This window comes from Fukomys damarensis, unplaced genomic scaffold (assembly GCF_012274545.1).
Source record: "Fukomys damarensis isolate Sample0158 unplaced genomic scaffold, DMR_v1.0_HiC HiC_scaffold_23, whole genome shotgun sequence".
Taxonomy (NCBI): Eukaryota; Metazoa; Chordata; class Mammalia; order Rodentia; family Bathyergidae; genus Fukomys; species Fukomys damarensis.
The window spans coordinates 51,314,451-51,332,873 of record NW_022900935.1 but is presented as its reverse complement, the minus strand read 5'-3'; the positions used below and the strand labels follow the sequence as shown (position 1 = coordinate 51,332,873).

General features: G+C 34.3%; 1 protein-coding gene across 3 annotated transcripts in view; it reads right to left on the bottom strand.

Annotated features, from left to right (window-relative positions):
• The window catches only part of Helz (helicase with zinc finger), a 152,299-nt gene that overhangs the window by 96,208 nt on the left and 37,668 nt on the right, over positions 1-18,423 (bottom strand). For all 3 annotated transcript variants that reach the window (XM_010616799.3, XM_010616801.3, XM_010616800.3), the window contains 6 exons: positions 15,485-15,536; positions 14,006-14,081; positions 11,219-11,417; positions 10,627-10,734; positions 9,324-9,621; positions 376-643 (listed from right to left, as the gene is read on the bottom strand). In XM_010616799.3, coding sequence (XP_010615101.1) covers positions 376-643; positions 9,324-9,621; positions 10,627-10,734; positions 11,219-11,417; positions 14,006-14,081; positions 15,485-15,536 — 1,001 coding nt within the window. The remainder of the gene's footprint in view (positions 1-375; positions 644-9,323; positions 9,622-10,626; positions 10,735-11,218; positions 11,418-14,005; positions 14,082-15,484; positions 15,537-18,423) is intronic.

The following is an 18,423-nucleotide window of genomic DNA, read 5'->3' as shown; positions in this document are numbered from 1 at the left end:
TTAAAACCCCCAAAAAAAAAAAAAAAAAAAAAAAAAAAAAAAGTCAACAAATATTCACTGAGTGTTTGTTGTGACTACCATTCACGAAAACCTCCTCAAGAGCAGGAACCACAGACTCATACTTTTAGCATGTGACAAAGAGCATATCAATCCCTTAGTAGATGCTTATTAAGGTCTCGTGAAATGAACAATGTCCTCAACACAGCTCTTGCCCTAACAAGCTCATATGCCATTCAAAGATAGAATACAGCTACCAAAGAACAACATGTTAATATCTGTCTTCACTTAGGCACACCTCCATCGCAAAAACAAAAATACTACCCAAAGGAGAGACTTAACAAAGAAAGAGAGGACAATATTTCTAAAGTAACTTACTTGCTGACTTCTTTATACTGGGCTATCTCCTCGATATAAAGGAGGTCATGCAATCTTGACTGATAGTTGGTCTTGGTCAATGATTTGTCTAAAACGGACTGGGTAAATAGCTGGTCAGCAGAGAGAGGAATTTGGTATCTGGTAAGAAGGCTCTTCTCCAAATCAGTAGTTTCATTAGGTTCAAAATCTACAATAGTCTTAGAAGAAGAATCCCAGCGCTTAGCTGTGGTTACTAGCTGTTGTTTTGCATGCATCAAGTATTCAAGATCTGAAGGGAAACAAAAAATATATTTATAAAGGAACACAACATTAAAATTCACAAAAAATACATCATATATTTTGCCAGAAGAGTTTTATATACTAGAGCTAAAATTCTTAAAAATAAAAACAAATAAGAACCCACTGGGAAAGTATTTTCCCCATATCAGAAATATTTTTTGTCTACTTGCACGAAATAACATTAATAGATATCCATGTAAAGAACATAAGACCAGGACATATCACAAATAGTTATTAACATTTTTTAAGAGCAGATTAAAACTCTTCAGTCAAGAAAAATCTGATCTGCAGGAAAAATGTTTAAGTTCCTTCTAAGATAATATTTTATCACTTTCCTCCTCTATTAATACCTATCCCATTACACAAGATCAAAAACCTGTAAACAGTTAAATCTTTTCTTGTGGTAAAGCACAGTGAAACTATTTGAACGTCAATTTACTACAAACAAAAATCTTTTAGACATGTACAATACTGTTGATTTCTCATTAAAGTGTGATACTATGCCATTTCTGAAAAAATCCAGTTTAGCCTCACTGAAATTATACTGTAAGTACAGCACAATGAAAGATGAGTAATTGTTCAAGTTCTGACAGCCTTTTTAAAAATGTAGTACACAACCAACTCATAATGAAAGCCTTCATAAGAAACTCCATGTGTGACCACCCCAGGCTCAATCTGTAGTGCATGTTACTTTCTACTGGATGGAACATCATTACACCTAAGAAAATAAACTTAACCAAAAGGAAAAAATGTCCAGCTCACTCAGTAGGCCAAGTTTAATACAGTATAATTCAAGGTGGTTTCACAGTTCATGTTAAAAATTGAGGAAGAAATAAAAAACCCAAAGATCAGTGAGTCTCCAGAGGACAAACACATTACCCTAAATTATCTTCGAAATAAGAATATCGGTATAATTGTCATGTCTTGTTTCATAAGTCATTCTGCAAATTTGAAATTTAAGTATGGTAGTAATCCACCAAAAGAAATTCCTCAACAGTAGCAAATAACCAGTGCTAATATCTTAACAAAAATAAAACCAAAAATATGAAGAACCCCAGTTTCTCACCTTTGTTCCTTGTTTAAGGCATTTTTACATGACAAATTTATTATTTCTCAAACTGCAACATAAATACAACTGTCATTAAGACATAAAGATGGTCTGCTCGTTAAAATTTTATACTTTAGAAATACTTTGGTATGTTATAAACCTATGGAATTTCTTCTCCTAAGATGTAGTAACATCTCAGAAACAGAACAGAAACTAGAAATACATTTTAAGAGAAATCTGAAAGAAAAAATTAAAGATGTATCTGTTTTGGCAATAGTTTCACAAGTTTCCTGAAGTAAATGAACCATATCTTCTTCCTAAATCACTCTAAAATTAAGCTCTTCCTAGTCATTCATTAGAGGATAGCTACAAAAAAAGATTTAAATTATGCCAATGACAACAGTCCTAAAACAGAATATAACATCACTAAAAATCAGGTGCTCATTATCACCCCAATAGAAGGGTGTATATAATTTTTATCTTAATCTCAGAAGTCAAAAAGGAAAACAGCAATGATACAACAGCAAATCAAATAACCAGCTATTTAAAAATAAAATAAAACTACACAATACTGAAGAACATACTTAGGATATAGAAAAATGAAACAATGGGAAAAAAAGAAAAATGGTATTACTGTGTAGGAATGGAAGAAGTATCTTGCATAATTATACCTTAAATTGTATTTTATTTAAATTAAGTCAGACTATGCGTAAGTCAATACTATATTCACACAGTTTAAAACGTCACTAGTTAGCCAGGCCTGGTAGCACATGCCGACAGTCCCAGTACTCTGAGAGGCTGAAGTAAGAGGTTTGCACATTCAAGCCTAGCTTGGGCAGCTTAGTAAACCCCTATGTCAAACATTTTGAAATTTTAAAAGGCTGAGGATGTAGCTCCTTTGATGGCCATGATTCAGGCCCCAGTACCATGCCAAAAAAAAACAAACAAACAAACCAAAAAAGCAAAGTCACTAGTTATTCCTGATTATTAAATAGCTGGGACATTAACAAACCTAAAAGAGTAGAACTTATTGAGAAAGCTTTTTATATTACCAATTAAATATGCAAACCAATTTATACAGAAAGTCTTTCTACTCTAGGCCTCTAGTATTCGGACATTTTGGAAAAACCAACATGAATAACAGTGTCTTTCTCATTTTATCTATATAGTGCCATGATTCCTATCCTGTTTTAGAGAATTCTTAAAAGCGGCATGAGGAGGTAGCATAACAATTCCAAAACAATTCTCAAGGTTAAATTTTATCTTATTTACTCAACTTTTAAATGACTATGTGTCAAAAAGTCATGAATATAAAATGACCAGTGGGCACTAAATGATTATGAAGACCATTTCTCTTTCCCTACTTTATGTGAAATTCTGCTCAATTCCTTCACTTGTAAGAAGAAACTTAACTATGCCTGTTTAATGACCCACCAAATTTATAATGCTTCAAGGTCATTAGGTCTTCAGAGTGCCCCTTTAAACATGAGAGGGAGGAGGTAAGGTTCCCCAGTGAGGACAATGGACATGACTGCCACTGCAGCTGGCTGTCATCCCTGTCTGCAGCACATGCATGCCTGCCAACATCTAAACCAGACCAACACTGCTCAGGACAGCCTTAGCCAGCACATCTTTGGTGTGTATTTTTCTTCATCCTACCTAAGGCTAAAATGAAAACAACTCCAGAAAAACAAAAAGCAAATAATTTAAGGCCAATATACTGAAAACCATCTAGACAACACTTAACACTGACTCATCGACCTATTTCTCTAACAATAAATATCAAAGTAAGCCCAACAGAAATTATAAACCTATGGAATTTCTTCCCCTGAGATGTGATAAACTAAGAAATACATTTTAAAAGAAATCTATAAGAAAAAAATTAAAGATAATTAGGATATACCTAATCTTTTAAAACTAATAAAAGGGAAGGACTGCTGCTGTCGAAAATAGAATTCAAGACCAGAATAACTAGTGTGACACAAGATACACTTCCCAACTTCCCTAACTCTTCTGATACTGAGAACAGCAGCTGCTCCCAGTTCAACCACAAAGTTACTATTCTAATACAGCATCTCAAGGTTTGCCAACTTAAAAAATATCTTTAGCACAATGGCTTATAGACTGAAAAAGAAAACAGTAAGAGGGAAAATACCTAGAGGTCCAAGTACCTAGCACTAGGGCTGACACATAAAATGCATGCAATCAATGACGTGGTATGTACAAAATTTACTTAAAACACTTAAATGTAACTAAGACTTACAGAAAATGAAATAAAATGCTTCTAATTCACAAATCAGACACCACACTCTCTCTTAGAAAATATTTTGGTCTTGACTGCCCAATATAACAATGCTATAAAATGCCAAAGTAATCCCAAACTATCACTCCCACCATCCAGCTCAGTACTCTTCCTGTTCCCAAAACTATTAGCTACAAGTAACCTGAGTATCCTCTTAGCTTCCTCATGCTGTCTGTCCCTATTTTCGCTCTCCTTATTAAAAAGGGTAACAAAAAATTAAAAGAGCAAAGTGTGACAGCAGGAACGTCTCAAAGATTTTATATATTTCTACTCAGTTACAATTAACTTTTATTAACACACTTTTTTAATCTATTTTTTTGCCTGGTGTGGTGGTGCACCCCTGTAATTCCAGCACTTGGGGGCTGAGGCAGGAGGATCATCATGAGTTCAAGGCCAACCTGGGGTACATAGTAAGTTCAAGACCAATCTGAACTACACAGCAAGACTTCATCTCAAAAAACCAAACTATATATAAATTAATAAATAATAAAATATATTTTTCTATTCTTTTCTGATCAAATTATATATAGGTATATAATATATCCTTAATTTACCATCAACCTTTGGGAATTACTGGCAAGTTGGGAATTACTTTTAAGACATACTAGCTTTTAACATATACTGCTAGACTCAGAAAAATACACAGTATATGCAACTTTTACATCTAACTATACAAGTAAGTTTTCAACATGTTGTCTCCGCATGTTAACAACACAATTTCAAATCAATATTTTAAAGCAAAAAATTCCAAGGCCAGTGATTGAGCTCAGTAGCACCATGCCTGCCCCACTTGGCAAGCACAAGGTCCTGAGTTTGAGTGGAAAAAAAATTCTGGAAAAAAAAATTCTATTAATCAAAGTTGTCGTATAAAGTATATAATTCAATTTGTTTTCTAAGAAAGGAGAAAAAATTCACTAATTTCCTTCTTTTTGTATATGTCTTTTCCCACATATTGTTGAGAAATATATCTCCAATTTAAATCCAAAAAAAATTTTTAGTATAGAACATTTTTCTGAACATGAATCTCACCAGCAAAGAAAAACACTGCATTAAAGTTATACATATTTCTTGACTAGTCTGTAGGATTATTATACAACAACTAGAAAAAAATTCATTCATGGCCTACAAACAGAAAGGTCTGGATCCTTCGTATATCAGGACAAACAGAAAAATTACAAGTTTTGCTTGTTTACTTTTTTACCTAACTCAAATTTTAATTAACTGGAAAAAAAAAAAAAAGGATTCTTAGTTCCATATTGAACATCAAACTGGGGAAATACAGGCTGCATACAACTTGATTTTGAGTTTCAATGAGTCATATACTAATGGAATGAAGTCTGACACCAACTAAGAGGTTTGTTGTTGTTGTTGCTTAGATGGGAGGAGTTTTGAACTCAGGACCTTGTGCTTACCAGGAATGTGGGGTACCACTGAGCTATATCCCCAGCCCCTACTGAGAGTTTGCAATCACAAGGCACACTGTAAATCTAAGAGGGAAAAGCCGGGCATGGTGGCACACATCTGTAATCCCAGCTCCCAGCTGTGAGTTCAAGACCAGACTGGGCTACCTAGTGAGTTCCAGGTCAGTCTCAACTACATGGTGAGACCCTGTCTCAAAAAAAAAAAAAAAAAATCAATCAATCAATCAATAAATAAATCTAAGAGGGAAAGAGCATGAAGCATTTCTACATTTACTTGTACATGCAAGTCTTTACCATAAGTGGTGCTATTAATTTCACTGGAACAAAGTTTAGGAAGCATTGAGCTAAAAGGTAGCATGGTCCAAATTTATAACTTTAAGAAAAAGTATATACATTTCCAGAATTAATTAAAGACAAAAACCTAGATTAAACAATGAACAGTCAAACGGAAGAACCAATAAAGGTATTTCTCATTCAAATTACAGTTTCACACTATCACTAAATTTGTGTGTGCAAAACCAAATTATAATTTATAATGAAATAAAAACTATACTGAAACAAGAACCCCAGACCTAATTCAATTTCCAACTGTACTTGTCTAATCTGAACCTAGAACGACATTTTTCTCCTAATTATATAACAAAAATGTTCCAAGAATGAATTGGCTGAGGCTGGAGGTCAAATGACCTGGGTCTTCACACTGAAATGATTTAACAATGTAATAATCTGCCTCGGTGCCTCCAAATGTTATCCACACAAGTATTCCAGCAAATGAAACAAAATAAGATGCTTCCACTTTATATTTTTATGACTCAAAATGTTTTATAAATTGTAATGGCACATAAATTTTTTGCTGATAAGAACTCTGATAATCAAAACTGCTGACTAAGAGAAAAGCAACAAACAAAATTGGGGGTGGTTACCAATGATTGAACTCAGGACCTTGCTTGCACTTGCGAGGCAGGCAGCAGCCCCACTGAGCTAAATCCCCGGCCCAACAGCAAACAAATATTATTTATATCCTGCTTTCATTTCTCCACAATTCTGTTAGGACTCTATACACAACCACACTAAGATATATAATCATACAATAAAAAAATTTAGGGCCAGGCATGGTGGCACATGCCTATAATCCCAGCATTTCAGAGGCTGAGGCAGGAGGACTGCCATGAGTTCAAGGTCAACCTGAACTACATAGCAGGACCCTGTCTCAAAAAAACAAAATTTAGGAAATTAACAAAAAAATGATAAGATAGTCAATGACATCCATTGAAAGAGTATGAAAACTTTTGAAGACAAAGCTAAAAATTAGCACAACAGGTCATCACCAGCATTGCAAAATAATTAAACAAGCAAATAAATGCTTATATCAGAAAATAGATTGTTTATAATTTACACTTCTTTACTGTAGTATTTATTTTTCCTGTTACTGAAAACAAATTTCACTATGGGAAATTATATTTTAATGCTTCCAAATAAATTAAGAAAATGCTTAACTTTTTCAATTACTTTTTGTAACATAATTACTTAAAAGTAAAGCCTTATTATTTAACAGAAACATGCAAAAAGGTAATCAAACTACAAAGCAGTTACTAAAAAAAAAAAAAAAAAAAAGATATAGTACCTATACTATCAAAAAGGGAGGAGTTATTATTATCTGTTAGTTCCCGCTATCATGTCTGAATGAAATATAAAATTTATTGCATTTACAAGCTGATATAGCAGAAACATCAGAAAAGAACTATTTCTTCCAGTTACCAGATTCAAAACATTAGTCCTCTTGAAACTCTTTGAAGCTCCTTATTTACTAAATGCCTACTACAAGCCAGATATTGTGTGAGGCTTATTTCTTGTCCTCAAAATACTCTGAAGATATGAGCCCAATTTTATAGATGTTTCCCCATGAAGCTCAGAGATGTTAAGTATTCCACCCAAGGTAATACAGGTAAATACAGAGAAAATTAGGATTCAAATACAATTCTATCTACTGTTCTTCCTCTCCAACTAGAAAAGTAGCACGTATCTGAGACAATAGTAGTCAACCTAACACTCGTTGCTCTCTTCCCCATTAAATCTTCATCATCATCCTTTCCCTTTATCAGCTGTTTTACCAGTATCACTTTCTTTCCACTTTGTTTTCTGAAGACATTTAACATATTATTAATTAGCCTTTATTAACGGATGTAGATTCTGGATGTTTTCTATAAAATGAGTCATGAGTTGCAGATCACCAATCTAAAAGCAAACTTCTAAAATACAACCACCTGTAAACCAAAAGCATCTTTTACAACTTATATTTGAGAGAGGGAGTACACGCTAGTCTCTCTTTAAGATTTAAATCCCCTAGTAAACCAGACATGGCAGCATGTGACTCTGGAAGCCTGAGTCAGGAAGATCACAATTCAAGCATAGCCTGAGCACTTAGAAAGACCCTGTCTCAAAAGTAAAAAATGGCTTGCAAGGTACCTGTATGAACACTCTGGACTCAATCCCCAGTACTACCCCTGCCTTCAAATGCTAAAATTTAAAAAGTGTGCTTTCTAGTAGTAGTCCTAAAGTTCTGGACCCTGAAAACAACTAAAACAGAAGTGAGCAAACTACAGCATGCAAGCCAAATCCAACCCACAGTTGTTTCTGAAAACAAAAGTCTACTGAATAGTGACACCTGTTTGTTTATGTCACCTCTGACTGCTTCCTCACAACAATGCAGAGCAGAACAGCTGTGATAAAAACGCTTTGCCCTGTAACATCTAAAAATATTTACTATCCTTTGGAGAAAGAATTTGCCAAATCTTATGCTTTTATCAATTCTCATACCTATTTGGCTATTCCAAGAGTATTAAGTAACATATCACAAAATACAAATAGATTAAAAAAAGGATCAAAGTAAAGGGGACTTAAGTTAAAATGAAGTCTGGGTAATATTAACACACATTCAAGAATATGTTACCTAATTGTAAAATCTGAACACAAATGTTGCTTTAACCTCATCTAGCAGAGGGAGACAGACCAACTCCACATGCCTACCATGTCCAAACAATAAAATCGTATCATTTGCTCGGAACAGAACAACCTTTTCTAGGTTTTCACGAATGGGATACTATGGTAAATAATGAAAAATATCCTCTGCATTATGTCAGGTATAGTTAATATCAAGTTTCATACAGGAGAGCTATATGAAGTGTTAAATAAATACTTAAGCATTTGTTAAATAAAATAAAAGCACCTATGAATCCAACCAAGAGCCAAAGAAATGTGGGCTAACACGCCCTTTCTTTTTGTCCTGTTGGCTCTAAGCGTAATATTTAGGTATAGGCAATGTAACAACCTACAAAAAAAGGCATCATCTTTCCCAGGTGCTTACAGAAACCAGGGAACTCTTTCCAAAAACACAGAGATCCCACTATAGGTACCCTGATCTCCTTAACAGTAGTGAATATATAAACTGACTCATGAAGTCTCATACTGAGAACTTTTCATTAAGAAAGAATATATTAGTACCAGCAAAGCCTACTGGGTCAGTCAGTAAGACATGGAAACAGACATTGTAAGTATACATACAATTAACAATAAAAAGGCATTCTATCTGAACTAAGACTGAAAGATTTTATTGCGCTGACATCATCTTATTTAAAAGAAAACTGGTAGATCATAACACACCTTTTCATCTACTCAAATAATTGGTTTAGGGAACCTCGAAGCAAGATTTGCCCAATGACTAAATGAACAGATCGGGGCGCAGTGTGAACCATTCTAAGCCCATTACACAGTAAATGAGTCAATTAATTTGGATTTTCTCATTATTCTCTCCCTGTCCAGGGAATATTTAGGGGCCAATACATATCTTTTAATGTTGCCTTTTAATACATCGCATCAGGGAAAAAAGTCTAAATATTACCTTCTGTAGAAGCTGCATCAATCATTACTCTTTGCATGAGTACTGGTTCCAATCCAAAGTCGAAAACTATGGTTTGGCGAAAAGTTCCAAATATTTCTGTGTTAAATGCTATCCCGACTTTATACACGTAATGATCTAATCCATTTTGGGCCATCTTTCCTCCTATCCATTCTTGACAGTTTTCTGGGACTTCTTGTGATACCTGGGTAGTACTATCTCCGGCAGATATTGCAATGATACTAAAATGAGGACGATGAGCATCATAAAGCAATGCTACACGATACAGCATTCTTGCAGGCTACAAGGAAGTTAAAATAATTCATTGAGTACAAGGGGGTGAAAAATCCAATTGTAATTGGGCTCTTCTATGAAAGTATTTCCATAAGGAATTGTTAGTTTCTCATGCTTGTACGATTATGTTCAAAATATAAACTGAGTGCATATGCTATTTATAAAGAAAAAAACAAAAAAACACAAGAATGGTTAAAAAGAAAAAACCCACTTGTTAAAATGATCCATTATGCTAAATCACTAGCCTCCCTGGCTCCTTCAGTGATGTGTTTAGCTTTCACTGTGGCAAAATCTATATCTCCCTCAATCTCTACCTTTCCATATCCTTTGTCTAAAAAAGTCTTATGAAGCCTCAAGTAGGAAGTCTTCATAGGAGGGGGAGCTACCTCTGAAAGCACTGGATTGGGTTCAAGACTGAAGCTAAACACTTCTAGAATTTACATCTCAAGATACAGAAGGTACAGTGGAAAAAACAACATAAAACTTTTCCACTGAGCACAGTCACTAAAATTTTTTATTTTATTCAGCTTAAATTTTGACTATTGTAACTAAGATGAACAGCACTTAACATGAAAAAATATCTCGTATTAAGAAGCCATTTTTACAGAATTTGTGATCTCATGAAATAAAATTTAAAAATGCTTTAATTGTTTAAATATCTTAGAACTGCCAGATTAAACAATTCAATTTTTAAGTGGTTAATTGTAAGCCATGAACTCTATCCTATGTTCCTTGGAAGACAATATGTCAGAAATGTCTTTACCAAATAAGTAAACAGGTAAAAAAGAAATATTTTAAACATCTACAAAGATCTTAGTTCAAAGTAAAAAAATATATATTGTACTGTCAATGACTAAAATACAAAGATCCACTTTAGTACAATACAGAACCTACAAAAGATGTACTTAGATTAAAACACTCAATCCTCTCTGAACACAGAAATATAAAAGTCGAAAAAAGCTTTGGGGAAACAAATAAAATTTATATTCTTTAATTAGCATAAAATTCATACCTTACAAGTGAGAGCAAAAGTCCATGTCTGATGAGATTTTTTGGTGTTGACAGTAACAGACAAGTCAGGATTATGCTCTACCTTCACTCCTTCTATACATTCACTAAGCTGCAAATAAAGAACAAATAATGTTATGGTTTTGTTACAAAAAACACAAAAACTTTTGACATAGAGTAATTAATGTCACCAGTGAAGATACTGATAGAACTGTATACCATGATATTTAATACATTTTTTTCTCAGCTAGCTTCACAAGAAAAAAAATAAGCTAAAATTTAAAAGGGAAGAAAATTAACCTCAACTAAAAAATGGCAATGAAAACCTGCCTGGAAAAAAAAAAAAAAAAAAACTGCCAGAAAGATGGCAATTAATATAACACCTAAAATTCTCCAAATAGTTTAGTTCTGTACTTAATTTTAACAAATGTGCTTACTTTTGCTGCTAAAACATCATTTTATATGGAATCACGTTCTTCATATATTAGTTAAGGAAATAAACCAAAACACGTATAGTACATGAAAAAGTCAAAATTCAAACAGGTTCATTGTTTAAGACAACCAAAAAAGAAAAAAAAGCAGTTTATTTTCCTCACCACTTTCTCAGGAGATAATGAATTCATCCATTTTTCTATCAAGGTTTCCATGTAACTGCCTGAGAGCTGTTTATTCTCATTCTGCTGTTTCAATTTTATCAATCGTGAAGCGTATCTTTTCTGCCATTCTGCTAGTTCTTCCTGGGAATGTGCTGAAGTACACTGGGCACCATACCTACAGATTCCTTGCTCTAAAAATCTAAGTGAAATAGGAAAGACTGTTGTATCATACATTATGTTTAACCATTTCAATAAAGACTTCCAGCATTTTTGCTCTGCCTCCTCAGTAACAACAAAAACTGCAATGTCCTCTTTATCACACTGTTTTAGATGACAGAGGGAGATACATTTTAGAGGCAGAAAAACACTCATAATAAGCAAAACATCGGCCCTATATTCAAGTGACTTGTTTCCTTAGTATTCTAATGGAATCCTAAATCACAAATATTTATGATCCCTCTCCCCACAAAAGACAGAAGTTACTTCCTCTGGGATACAAGAATTCTATTACACAATTCCTTTTAAAACGGATTTCTTTTAAAAGCAACACTGACATCAAGTGGATTATCTGCTCACACACAGCTACGTCCTACCTCCCAAAATGATATGACTTAAAAGAAAACATTTGTCTTTCTGAAAAAAAATTAATATTACTAAATTATCACTTTAAGGTTTCTACTTCTCACCTCAAATGTAATACTGTTACTCTTTTCTACATTACTATTACCTATATTTCACTGAAACTACTGGACAATTTGAAGCGCAATACATATAAAACATTTTATATTAGAATCAAAAATTTATTTGGCAGTCAGTCATATTCAGTTTTTCAAGAGATAAATACATAAATTTATTCTAAAAGATAGAGATAAAAATTTCTCAGTGTTTGACTCAAAACATTACAGTGACTATAACTAACAATAAATACACTTCAAAAAGCTAGAAAAGATTTCAAGTGTTCTCATCACAAAGAAAGGAAAAATATTTAAGGTAATGGGCATGCTTATTACACTGATTTGATTACTACACAGTAGATGTATTTCAAAATATTATTATTGTACCCTATAAGGATAATGATGTATCAAGCAAAAATAAAATTTTTAAATTTTTATATAAAGTCTATGTAAAAATTACATTATAATAGATATTTTTAGAAAAGTTATTAAAATAATTTGATATGCCTATATTCTTTATGTTCTAGTTTATATAATTTAGGGTTCAAAAACAGACTTTAAAAAGGCTTTATTAATTTTTTAAAAAAATTTTAAATACCCTACAAAATTATGGTTAGACCAGTTTTATTTTTTTGTTGTTGTTGTTTTTTTTGTTTTTTTGTTTTTTTGAGACAGGGTCTCACTATGTAGTTGAGACTGACCTAGAACTCAATGTATCCCAGGCTGGTCTCAAACTCACAGCGATCCTCATGCCTCAGCCTCCCAAGTGCTGGGATTACAGGCATGCGCCACCACGCCCGGCAAGGCCAGTTTTAAATCAATGAAAACATTTAAAATTGACAGATCTCTTAAGAAGAAACAAAAAGTATAAATACCAAAACGGACAGGAGAGATGTCATAGACAATTTTCAACTGGAAAATATATGTCCAGTAAGGATCACAAAATGAACCACAGTACATTATAAATGGTCAAATGGCTCACCACACTGAAAAGCTGAGCATATCTAAAGTTCTCCTGATGGTACAAATGGAGCACTTAATCTTAAAATAAGCTATTTGTTAAATTCTCTTATGTTTCAGAAGACACTGAAAATCATGCACTCGTGTGATATTTAAATATGGTGTCTTCATAGGCCAAATCTATCTTTCTGCACTTTGCTTTAAATTATTTGCCTTAAAAAAAGGGTTTCTATTCTCATTGGACTACAAATTTCCTCAGATTTCCTTTTCATAGGATTGTATTCTTTCCTATAATATGATTCCACTAGGATTTTCAATATTTACTAGTTTCATTCTCACTACTATAAAATCAAATTTGATACCTTTTTTTCTTTTTGTCTAGTACCGGGGATTGAATTCCAGTCCTTGTGCCCGCGAGGCAGGCAGTGGAACCACTGAGCTAAATCCCCAGTCCTCAAATTTGCTATCTTGACTACTTAATCATAAAAAAAAAAAAATCACATATTATATTTTCCTTCATTATCAAAAGCAATCCTATACTAAGAGTTTCCATCTAAAACCCCACTAGTTACTGTTTTAAAAAGAACTGATTTATGAGCTCACTTTTTAAAATGTGAATTGCTAATTCTTTCCACAATGATATACAATTATTAAATTTTGAAAAGTTAGCCCTTCAAATATAAGTTCCTCATAAATTCTATATAAAGATTACATGAAGATAGATATTTTCAGGAAAGTTATCAAAATAATAAGTTTATCTGTTTTATGCGCTACTTTAGTTTATATAATTTCAACTTTTATCAGTATACATAAATTTGACATTAACAAAAGACCAGCAATTAAATTCATACATAATAGCATAACTGGTATTGTAAAAGACTTTTGAACAAAGCCTTAATGACCTGCATTTAGATCACTGTTTTTTATAATTAAAAGAAGGCTCATGGATATGGTTTTTGACTTCTATTACTTAATGACAATGACCTTCCGTTTCAAACAGATAAATTATTTTATTCAGTAACATTATACTTTTTCTTCTTTCACATATTATCTCCTTTGACTATGATTTACTACTTTCCAAAAAGCGAAGGAAACCTGTCTATCCTTTCAACAAAGACACGTAATTGGTTTAAAAAAAAAAATTTCACATTACCTTTTACACAAAGTATATTCCTCGCTGCTTGTGATTCCCCTAGGTGGTGGGCGGAAATGCCAACCATTACAAGACCCTAGGGAGTAATCAGGATATAGTCTTATCATTTGAGGCTACCTAGTAATTCTGATATTTTAATGTGTAAGAAATACTATAATCCCTCTACACACATCATCCCAGATGATGTAAAAAGGACATATTGTCTCTACAAAAAAGGTAATCTACCAATCAATTGAGTTAAATACATTCATGATGGAAAATGCACAAATCACTGCAGAAGCAGCCACCCAGCAGTTAAATCAAGTTGGCCCTGGTTCTGTCCTAGCAACTGGTGGGCCTATCCAGTACAATCTTTTCCTAAGATCTCTGGATGGAAGTGGGCAAGCTTGTCATTTCCAGAGCATGGCATGTGTCTCTATCAGGAATTCTTTCAGGAATGGGAAAATGACTGCATCCTGGAAGGAGATCTTATATATAACAAATTCCACCTTCGCACACAGAGAAGCAGCTCCACAGTGTCATCCACTTTCCTTACGATGTCTGACACATGTCACAATATGATGTAATCCTTTTTTATAATTGAAATAAAAGTTCAACCACTTGAATTCTGAGATAGGAGCTGAAAATCAGGTTTATTTCCTTCCAAATACATTGAGCTTTGATTTGTTTACATGAGGCTCCAAATAAGCCAAGAAAAATAAAGGCTTAAGAGAGAAAAGCTAGAGCTATAGAGGCTGAGCATGATTTTGTATTTCCTCACAAGTCACTGTACTCCACCCCCTGGGGAAAAAAAAAGGCTATTCATCCAGGTTAAGTTTAAAAGTATGCTTCATCCCTTACTAGCTGAGTGACTTTGTGGAAATTGTTAAACCTCAATATATACTTCACTTCTCAAGAGATAGAGAAGGACCCTAAGAAGTCAGACATGGTTTCATAAAAGTCGTAACTATAGTACACAGCTTTTGGCAGGTATTCAATGACTTCCTTTTTCTTTTCCTTTCCCATTAGCAGTATCAGAAAGAACTCAGCTTTACAGATCAAAATTTCCAAAAAAAATACATATAAATATAATAGTCTGGGGTTGGGGTAAGATTCGTCCTTTACAGACTGCTAAGAATGATCTTTAAGGGCCGGGGATTCAGCTCAGCAGTTCGGTGGCCTGCCTTGCAAGCCCAAGGACCCGAGTTCAATCCCCAGAACCAGGGGGCGGGGGGATGATCTTTAAATTTAGTCCTACATGGAGGCAAGATGATTTAGGTGACCTTTAGAGTTATCTCCTACCACTCTCACTGTTATTCTATGAAAAGCTGCCAGAACAAAATTGCTTTCACCACACCTATTTCTTAAAATTCAATTTTTACATTCTCTTCTGTATCTCTGCTTACATGTACTATAATTCAGTAAATTTCCTCCCAGTAATCAATACAATGAAAAGCCCAGAATCACAGCTATGAGAAGTTAAAAAAATGTGGCACTTACCCTCGTCTAAGTCTTCCACATGATATCCAGTGAGGACATTACTAGTTGCTGTCTGCAATTTTTCAAATGAAAGACATATAAGACAGTAAGAAATAACCAGGTAGTGCTGAATTAAATTTGGATATTTCAAAATTCAAAATAAAGGGGATGAAGGGAGGGCAGGGACAAGGGGAAAAAATGAGAACCAAGACCTGTCATGTAAAAGGTACAAGATCCCAATAATGAATGTAATTGTACTGTATACCTAAAATGTACCAATAAACTCAATTTTAAAAATTCAAAATGAAAGGTAAAGTTGGATTACTTAGAAATGTTTGATAACTTTTTTTTTTTTTTTTTAGTTTTTTAAGATAGGATCTCACTATGTAATTCAGACTGCCCTTGAACTCACTATGCATCCCAGGCTGGCCTCAAACTCACGGCAATCCTCCTTCCTCAGCCTCCCAAGTGTGAATTGTTTGATAAGTCTTATAAGATATTTTTTGCTCTGTTCTATGTTACACTGTATTTTAAATGGAAAAGAAGCATTTATCAGGAACTCTTTAAGAAAACTGATAGGAAAAAACAAAACAAAACTGATAGACACTTCTCCAACTAAAATCAGTCTAATAAATAGCAGATCAGAAAATCCTAAATTTTGAAACTCACAAGGATAGTGACTTTCATCCATTTGTTCATTTCACTTTCCTTCATAAAACCTACAGAATAACCAACTAGAGAGGGGCCTTTTCTCCTACACACCTAAGGCAGGCTACCACCTTGTGGCCTCGAAGCACTTCCTGCCAAGACCTACTTGATCTGGAGTGAGCCCTTCATCCACAATAGAAGAGGCCAGGAAACCACTCATTCTAACTTCCTTGGACAAATACCTACTCGGTGCTTCTGGCACTAACCTTACCCTAGGCCACTGACGGCAAACCTTTTAGAGATTGAGTGTCCAAACTATATAACCCAAAATTCACTTACTTAATCTCAAAGTGTCAATACTGCAATTAAACCTGAATACTAAGGTTTCAGTTTAGAAAAAATTAAGAATACATTAACATCTTTTGTCTTAGAAGAAAAACAACATGCATGCTACAGGTTTACCACCACTGCTCAAAGCTTTCCACCTCCAATTTCTACCACGTGCCAACCATAGCACTTTTCTTAATTATGCTACAGCATTTTACATGCTGGATCGCTGCCAGCTATGAAGAGATTTGATGTCAGCAGTATGTAACTGCCTTTCCGCAATCCCCCTTCCAGGCTATCTGGCATATGAGCGCTCAGTGATGGATGGATGGATGGATGGATGGATGGATGGATGGATGGATGGATGGATAATTAGATTACTTAAGCATTTCAAACACAATATGCCAAAACAACATTGACTGACCTTGCCCCAAACTCCAGCCTCCTCTAGTGCTCTTAATCTCAAATTAATGGATTCTTCTTCACAAAGAAAGCCAGACTGAAATTTTAAAAGCCATCTTGAACTCTTGCCTCTTCTATCCCGAGTATTCTCCAAATCTTGCCCAATCAGATCTAAAGTCTTTCTTTCATATGTCTCATACTCTCCAACCACTGCCACTATCCTACTCGTCTCACCTATCCCTGAACCAAGTACTCTATGCCATTGTTACCTAGCACCAAGTCACCCGAGTCTTTACTTTGCTATCCTTTCCTTTGAAATCAGTGCCTACACTCCTGTCTCCACAATTCCCTTGTAGTGCTAATCTTCCCTCTCCCTTTTATCTCCATTACTGTACTTACTGACCGCAGGTTACCTGGTGTGCACCTTAGCTACATATATCCTGGAATGGCCCACCAAAGTGCTTTCCGTGCAGATCTCAACTTTCTAGAACCCTAAACAGCACAAGTGCTCAGTAAATTTTAAACTCAATCAGAAGAAAACAATATCTTAAAATGAAATTTGGAAATGTCTTATACCATAGAAAGGATATCATAAATGCTAATCAAGTATATCTGAAATAATACTCATCATTTATATGTAGTTAACTAAACTGGATATTATAAGTTGGATTGGAATTAAATCACTAAAATGTTGTTTCTACAGAAAACTACCTTCTGGGCTGGGGATTTAGCTCAGTGTTTCCACCGCCTGCCTTGTAAGTGCGAGGGCCTGAGTTCGATCCCCGGTACCAAAAAAAAAAAAGTCACAAGAAAGCTACCTTCTGATTCTGTATTGTTACTTACTAATTAGCTTATGAAACATTACTCACTTTTTGTAAAATGAGAAATTGAGAATAAGAATACATAAACTAATAAATAAATCAGGAGTAATTATTCCTACTACAAACATTCTGTTTCATTAAAAAAATTCGTTAAATCCGGGCATGGTGGTGGACGGCTATAATCCCAGCACTCGGGAGGCTGAGGCAGGAGGATCGCTGTGAGTACGAGACCAGCCTGGGCTACATAGTGAGTTCCAGGTCAGTCTCAACTACATAGTGAGACTCTGTCTCAAAAAAAAAAAAAAAAAACAAAAAAAAAAAAATTCATTAAAATATCTCTTTAAAAAGCCAGGTGGAGCTGGATATTTAGCTCAGTGGTTCCGCCGCCTGCCTCACAAGCAAAGTTCAATCCCTGATACCAAAAAAAAAAAAAAAAAAAAAAAAAAAAAAAGCCACGCAGCTCATTCCTTGTATGCTTGCTATGTGACTTGTTTCCCCAATGGATCCCCATTTGATCAATATTACCTAAGTGACTGTACTTGCAATCTTACTAATTGACTAGATTTGTCCCACCTTCACCTCACCTCATGGCTGTGTCCCATAAAACATGTTTGAGAAGTTGAGTGAACAGGCAACCCATTTTCCCATGCCCCTTCTGTCTCTCTTAGACAGAAGCTTTCTTTCTCTCAATAAATTTTTCCTACGAAAGAAAGAAAGAAAGAAAGAAAGAAAGAAAGAAAGAAAGAAAGAAAAAGAAAGAAA